Source organism: Calliphora vicina, chromosome 1, assembly GCF_958450345.1.
Source record: "Calliphora vicina chromosome 1, idCalVici1.1, whole genome shotgun sequence".
Taxonomy (NCBI): Eukaryota; Metazoa; Arthropoda; class Insecta; order Diptera; family Calliphoridae; genus Calliphora; species Calliphora vicina.
In genome coordinates, this window is record NC_088780.1 from 1,792,672 (window position 1) to 1,801,030 (window position 8,359).

At 29.7% G+C, this 8,359-nt stretch overlaps 1 protein-coding gene across 1 annotated transcript; it reads left to right on the top strand.

The window, feature by feature from the left end:
• The first annotated feature begins 6,723 nt into the window (after window positions 1–6,723).
• Window positions 6,724–7,697, top strand: LOC135963390 (uncharacterized). The gene is made up of 4 exons (XM_065515221.1): window positions 6,724–6,917; window positions 6,978–7,183; window positions 7,257–7,376; window positions 7,445–7,697. The coding sequence occupies exons 1-4, from the start codon at window positions 6,783–6,785 to the stop codon at window positions 7,638–7,640; spliced, it is 657 nt and encodes a 218-aa protein (XP_065371293.1). The 5' UTR covers window positions 6,724–6,782; the 3' UTR covers window positions 7,641–7,697.
• The last annotated feature ends 662 nt before the right edge of the window (window positions 7,698–8,359 follow it).

Consider the following 8,359-nt stretch of genomic DNA (forward strand, 5'->3'; position numbering starts at 1 on the left):
ACGTCCTTTGTGGACATACCAACCAGCCAACCAACAAAAAAAAAAATAAAAATACAAATTCGGTTGATTATAAATTTGTTTGCTTTGGTAAATACACATACGTAAGTTTATGTGTACATATGTATGAATGTATGTAAATTAGGGTGGCCCTTCTCCGTTTCTGGCTTCAGTATTTCGTGAGCTGGCTAAAAGGATGAAAAGGTCCTTTCTTATAAATATTTTTGATTTTTTTTATATTTTTTGTAAGTTTTGAAAGGCGCTTTCAATTTAATAACTAAAATTTTGCATTTCTTTGTGAAAATTGTTACAATTAATTAATTAAAATAATTATGTAGTTTTGAAAGCGCTTTCATATGAAGCCAATATATCATATGTATTCTTTATGAGAAATATGAAAAAACATAAAAATCTAAGAAAAGGACCTTCTTATCCTTTGATCCAGCTCACGAAATACTGAACCCAGAACAAACATTTTGATAAATCGGGGCCACCATCGTGTACATATATCATATGTATGTATGAAACATGTGTTCAGCATATATATATGTGCACAAGTGATAATGATTTTTAATAAATTCATCCATTTATTTATCGAAAGAAATTTTGTTGTTTTTTTTTATTTTCAAGAGTTTCCTGGCTGTAAACATTTTTTTGCAATTATTTGTATAACATTTGTTCACCAAAAAAAATATAGATGGCCATAAATAAAGTGTTGGTATTTTTATTTTAATATTCATTCATCTTCCTTACCCTGTTGCCTCTCTTACTTATTTGTCAGCAATTTAAAAGCAAAAAAAAAAATATTATTGTCCTTTTTTTAGTAGTAGAAAAATTGGGTCCATTTTATTTGTACATCTATGTATGTACTGTGTGGTGCATAAATGAGGCAATGTTTACAATGTTTTTGACATTTTAAAAAGAATAAACTGAAGTTTTGTTCTTTTTTTTCGCAGAGTAAACACTTATCCTCATATATTGATTTTAAAACGTTATTTTAATTTAAAAATTTAGTGATTAATTATGATTAAAAACTGTATTAAATTTTTAAAATTTTCCTAAAATATATTAAAAGCTTTCTAAAAATGTTAATAAAACATTGGTTCATTTTTACACCACAGTGTATGTATACATTTTGTTTAATATCCTGTTAGTCATCAAAACACAAAAATAATAAAATAAATTTCAACTTATAAAATTGTTCATGTTGACACACATTTATTATTGAAAATAGTGTAGTATGTACCTACATACATGGATGTATGAATGTTTTTATTTCACTTATATAAATATTTATCTATGTTTATTGTAAAACAACAATATTCTGGTGTTTATTTTATTATTATATTTAACTTACCAACGGACTGCAAATTAATTGAAAAAGAAAAAAATGAAAAATAAATAAAACGAACATAAAATTCAAAGTTACCTCAGAGACTTGGTGGTTGGGTGTCATATTTACATATTTATAAATTATATTTATTAGTCCTCTTTATGATAAATATAAATCGATTATTTGCAGGATACTTATGTATTTCCATAACTCAAAAACTGCACTTTAATGTAAAAGACTTTAAAAGTTTTTACAAAATAATAATACAAAATAAATTGATTTTCAAAATATATATTTTTTAACGTATTGAAATAAATATTTTTAGGTTATTGATTTTTCTATTTAATGATATGATTTTTCTATTTAAATAATTTTGGAAGAAAATTTTAAAGGACAAATAAAAAGAAAATCGAATTAAAAACTAAAATTCAAAACAATACAATAAACAAATGTAGTATGAAAAATAATAATGTCTGAACATTTTTAAATTTTGGACCGATCCTCACAAAAGTTGGTAGAATGATTTACGATCATATAAAACTTGTTTATGTGCTTTTTCATCACGATATTAATTATTATAAGACAATTATTAAATTTTCAAGTCATTTTCTTAGAGGGGCCTTGTATGGGGACTAGGAACAAATGTAGCTCGATTTTCGCTATACTTTACAGTATAATTTCAGAGTACTTAGATATTATTTGTGCCAAATTTTATTAGATTGCCGCATAATCAACATATTTATGACTGCTCAAACTGTATTCCGGGGGACATTTGTATATTTTCAATACTAAACCAACCTTATCAACAGGAAAATTTATGTCAGCTAGCTCCTTTATTTTGTGCCCTATCGTGGTTTAGGACATAGCTAGATCGTCTTAGAAATATATACTTATGTGGGTCTGCGACAACTATTTTGATGTGCAACAAACGGAATGACAAACTCAATATACCTCCCATCTTTTTAGATGGATATTTTTGCCTTTTCTGGTTATGAACCACCTGTCGCAAATGAGCGGCATATTACTAAAAATGCATAGTGATAATAATAAAAAAAACATATGGAAAAATCGTTCGTTAGCGATCTGTACGTTCGCGACTGGTACAAGCCAATTAAACAAAAACCAATAGAAATATTTTATTGTATAAATACCTGATAGAAACCTAGATTAATATACTTTTAAAATAAATTAATCGCATTTAAATAGTCCGTTCCATCTCGCAGATTTTACATTACACTACTGTCAGCTAAAGTTGACTTCTGTTTTGCATACGTTCGTGACCACATGTTTATAACCATCATTATGAAAACTTAAACTCGATGCAATTCATCTTTTGCACTAAACAAAGAGCTACCAAAATGCTATTGAATCGCAAAAAAAATGCTGGGAAAGATTTGTTTTCTATATTCTTTGGACATCAAAAGCGTACGAACGTACGTTCGTGACCCCATGAAATGCCCATATACTACATACAATTGTGTTGTGTCTAACGCTAGCTTTTTCAAAGTTTTAGAGACCCTGAACTAATTCAAAATCAATATCCTAAATTCGTCCCAATAGCAGTCTAGGACCTGATCTGAATATTAACAACAATTAGTTTTCAGACCAAACACTATATTTTCGCTATTTTAGTCTGTTCTGCTCATTTAAAAAAATCTTTATGAATCCATATTAACTGTTTAGAGCCCATGTGAATATCTACTCTCACGCAAAAATTCATACATACCAGGGATGAAAAATTAAATTTACAAATTGTACCAAATTTCATATTATGAACATAGAGGTCCAATGTACCAACTGAATCATTTGTGTATTATTGTACTTTTCAGATTCAAATTGTACCAACTTAGCCATCCCAGACACATACATTTTCCGTTTATGAGTGAGTAAATTATTGGATGGATGCATTAAGTTGAATAAGAAATGAGAAAAACTTTATCCACATCTTGTTAATGAATGTGTTTGTTGAACTTGTGTGTTTATTTTTGCATTAAAATAAACTACTCGTACAAACAAATAGAGTTTTGTTGTTTGTTTCTCTTCACATGTTTTAATTCTTTTCAGTTATTCTAATTATAGTTTTTGTTCTTGATTCCTTTAACATACACACATAACTTTTGAACGTTGTTTGTTTGTTTGTTTGTGTAATATTTTACAATGTCACCTGTGCATAATTAGCTTGCTTGTAACACGCTTCGTGCTTCAACATACTTACAGTACAACACATACAAAATGTGTACTCGTATACATACAGTAATACCTCGAATTACGTCGTCAAAAATTTTGTTTCTTTCAACTTCGATTTCCGTCGCCTCTCTAGTTTTATATACTGAAACTAGTCGGTCAAACCCGCTGCATAAGACCCTACACTGAGCATATGAGATTAAATTGAGAATTTACCACATAAAAACTAAGTGTTACTAAAAATGTTTGTTTTTATTCCCAAAACAATTGTTTGATGATTTCCTTTTTTTAAAACTTATTTGTGGAGGAATTTGTGTGGATATCTATTTAAATCAGACATTTATTGCAAACAAATTCTATAGCCTGGCCTAGTTGAAATAATGGACTGATTTAAACCATTTTCAACAGTGTTGAAAATGTATTTTGACGACAGTGTTGAAAATGGTTTAAATCGGTCCATTATTTCAACTAGGCCACGATATAGAATTTGTTTGCATTAATGTCTGATTTAAATAGATATACTCTATATTTTGTCCAAAGTTGCTCCAATTTTTGTATCCCTTCCAAAAAATAAGATTTGTAGAGGTCATAAAAATTGGTATTTTTCTTTGTGAGATGATTTCATCTCTCGAGTCAAATCACTTTTCGCCGAGGCGTTTCATAAGATTTGGATGCATATCGGGAAAATATGGCGGTAGAGGGATCATTTTGTAGCCTAATTCATGGAGTTTTGCTATGGAAACTACACATATGTACACCCTTGCCTGTGTGCACCCGATTTCCGATTTCCGCGGCAGGCATCTGGCGGAAAGCTTTCTCATACTCAAGTTATCATTCAAAACTTAAACCACTGAGCCATTTGAGATGCCAATGGCTTACACAATCTTTCGCACTTTCAATCTCCGATCGATGTAAATCAAACTACCTAAAAGTATGAGCAATTTGAAATTCGATTTACGTTTCGATTTTTCCGGAACCAATGATCGTGAGATTACTGTAAATAAGTATAACTTTATGTGCTCGTCGTTTCTTCATCTGTTGTATGTTGTTCATTTTGTTGCTGTTGTTGTTTTGTACTCTTGCATTTTCTATTGTTCATCTATATATTTATATAAATGTATATGTATTGGATGTGGGGTGTATGTAAAGTTTGTGGACAAGCTAAAAAAGTTTGAAAAAGTTGATTCGAAAAGTTGATATTAACAAGTGCTAGCTTTTAATAGTGAATGTGTTTATATTGGATATTAAGATTTAAAGAAAAATATGATGTATAGTTTCTATGCAAATGTATATTGACGAATTGATTCCTCATTACAAACATATTGATCCCTGTATGATTATATTCACATTCAAAGCCTAAAAAGTAAATATCTCGGTAAGAAGTTATTTACGACTTTACGAAGAGAAAATAGAATGAAAATCCATCCGTATGGCAAAGAAATTTGATGACATTAATTTGCTTTTTGGCTGTACAGTAGGGCTATAACTTGTTTACGTTTTTTGCAAATATGAAAATGGCCCTAGCATAGTCGAATATACCATTGAAAGTTTTTTAAAAAAAGTTATTACTTTTTCGCGGTTGCAAAAAAATAATGAATTTTTTATTTTTATTTTATACAAAAAACGAAAATAGTTTTTTTTTTTATCAATATATATCAACCTGTCTCGAATCTATATTTAAAATTTGCGATATCGGGAAAAAATCCACTTTTTTACTATAAAAAAATAAAAAAGTAATACAAATTTTAGAAAATTATGACTTTAAAAAAATTGATTTTGTGGCTGAGATTTTTATTCCAAAATTATGACCCGAAAAAATGTTATCGTAAATAACACAACATTTGCCATCGCGTGGAGCTAGGGTCTATATTTGGTTATAGCCCTTTGTAAACGATCCATTGGAAGGAAAATGATAACAGTTGTCAACTTTTTTATGCTTTGTTTACATGCAAATTCAACCTTTATTTAATACGAATTGCTTGTTTTTTTTTTATTTAAAAACAATAAAGAGAGCCATCCGCATTTCCTCTAAATGTTAAAATTAGCGATCGAATCGATATTGCGTAATCTGGATTAGACTAGTCTATATAATGGTACTCTTCAACACAAAGTTTTGACAGGTCGTTGTGGGCAAGGTTGGCTACCTATTTAAAACGGTAAAAATGTAACGGTAACGCTTATTTGTGTTATTTTGGTAAAGTGTTTTATATGATATCGTTAACTCCATACTGAATTACATTTTTAATAAAATTTACAAAAATTAAAAATAAGTTGACAATGTATGCATGTATTCTATTATATTTTAAATTCTGTAGACTTTAATAAACTCAATTATTTAAATTGAAATATTGTATTTTTATAATTTCATATTATTTGTCTATAAAGTATCGGTAAAGGTATTTAGAGGTATCGGTATTTTACCGGTAACGACAGTTGCAATTATTTCGGTAACGATAGCCAACCTTGCTTGTCAGACAATGTAAACGGATGTTAACATTTATTTTAAAATCAGGCCACGTACATCAATATATATCTATATGTAAGCGTGAGTATGTTAAGTTATTAAATGTATTCGGTACGCATATTAAGATCTTGTCTCACTCAACTCGTTCATTTAGACATGTTAAAACAGCTGGCTGTGTAAGTATTTGAATTTTCTATTTAATAATGAGGTTTTCTTCCTCTCACTTCTTTTGCTTTACCAATTTTTGTTTGTACAATATACGAGTATTTTTAACATCAATGTGCCACCACTAGTTTTGTTCTTATTTCATTTTGTAGTTGTACTTGTAGTCATACTCGCATGTGAGTAGAGTGAACATTGACTGACTGTATGATGGATGAGTTTGAAAATGAAAAACTTTTCCATAAACTCGTACAAACTTCTACGAGCTGAAGTTTCAAGATAAATTTATGTTCTGTGTCTGTCTGTCTGCTTGTGTTCTTTTTTTTTTTTTTATTGTTCTCAATATATTGATGCGTGCGTGCGTGAGTGTGTAAGTTGATATTTATTTTGTTAACAAAACTAAAGAATTTCAATTAAATTTTAAAAGCTATTAAAGTGATAATTTTTCAAGTAAATAAATAAAATTGAGTTTAAAAACCAATTACATTGAAATGACGATGATAAACAACTACAAATTGAGAGAATGACTACAACGAACCTAAAATATGTATATCATTTAACGAGTTTCGAAATTTTTATAGAATTGTTCTCATTTAGTTAAATTGTATTGAATACAACGAGCGGACATCCAAATTGACCGTCATGCAGTTTTTTAAAGTTGTAGCATTCCTAAATTTATTAATCGTGTGCACGTCTGCAGAAACTTATTCCAATTCAACTCAAGTTTTAAGTCGTCGAAAACGATATATTGCATTTCCAGATGGTTCTTCCGTTTCGGTAAGTCATTCAATCTCCAAAACTGAGGAGGATAAATTAATCGAGGATTGTTCTTTTTAGGCAGCCATTTGTTTAACCATTGGAGTGGTGGGAAATCCCCATGTAGATTATTTAAGTTGGGCTGTAAATTGGGGTGTAGCCTATAATTTACCAAATTATGCCTGGGCACGTAAACATGCCCAGGGATTTTCCAATATAACAAAAGCCATAATCCAAAGACGTTCTAGAAGAGATCTCTATGAGAAACTCGAGTTAATGATAGACAAGTAAGTAATTGTGTTTTCGATTATTAGTGAAACATTTTGATTAAACTCTTTTCTTTTTATTTTATTTTTACAGCATGGGATTCAGTGGTAATACCTGTATAGCGCGAGCGCTTTGCGAAAGTGCTCAAATTTTGCAGTATTTGCGGCAGCGGCGTGGCAACATGATTGAGGAAATTGTAAAAACTATTTTTAGGTAAATTTCGGTATCGTGTATAAATTTGTTAAGACATATACTAACTATTAATTTTTGTTCAATAACAGTTTACCAACAGCTCCCGTAGAATATCATGAGCCAGATAAACATCATTTATATGATCGTTTGTATAGACGAGCTAAACGTTCCGAAATTAATTGCGCTATGGAATATTCCTCATGTCGGTTTTCATTGCTTGAAATGGCTTTGGGCAAATATTCAGTAGGATCAACGAAATTAAGTCCGGGATTTGTTTTCATGTAAAATTCATTAATAAGTTGATATGTGAAATAAAGACGAACCAGTTTTATAACAGAACAATTATTGTCGTTTTAGTACTCAGTCTGTTGTAAGAAAAACAAGAAAAGGCAAGATCTATATGTATAATAAAAGGAAATCAGTTGCGTTTATTAAAACAACGCAAGAAGTTTTAGGACATTTTCTTTGATTTCGACAACTTTTTATACCATTCACCATGAGTAGTAAACGTTGCGTTGTTCATGAACGAACAAGTTCGATAGAACAATTCTGTCAAATAACCAGTGTGAAGTTTTAGTTTATTAGTTTCATTTTATTCACCGTCTGCAAAAACATTCACAGAGAAATCGTTCTAATACTTTATTTAGTCAAACATATCAGAATAAAAATGAACAAAACAAACAAACTTGTTCCTTTGTTGGTTGTGAACAAATATTAGCCATCAGTAAATGAACGATTATGACCCACTCTAATATATACAGTGACTCAAACGCAAAAACGGACAAGAGTTTGTCTGATATAAATGTGCTCTAAACATGAAAGCATGTACCAAAAAATTGTTTTTTTCGCTTCTATTTACACTCCACATACTTATATCTCTAAAAAATAACAAAAATCAAAATTTGGATAAATAAAACTGTAAACTTTTGCATAAAAACCAAAATAACTCAATTTCTTGCGTCAAACACAAAATCGGACAGAGTAAAATAAGTATTCAAAAGTGG

What these genes read in the sequence shown, in the direction of transcription:
- LOC135963390 (XM_065515221.1), top strand. Translation starts at nt 6,783, where the DNA reads ATGCAGTTTTTTAAAGTTGTAGCATTCCTAAATTTATTAATCGTGTGC. An exon ending in CTCGAGTTAATGATAGACAA is followed by an intron (nt 7,184 to 7,256) that starts GTAAGTAATTGT and finishes TTATTTTTACAG; the next exon opens with CATGGGATTCAGTGGTAATA. An exon ending in ATTGTAAAAACTATTTTTAG is followed by an intron (nt 7,377 to 7,444) that starts GTAAATTTCGGT and finishes GTTCAATAACAG; the next exon opens with TTTACCAACAGCTCCCGTAG.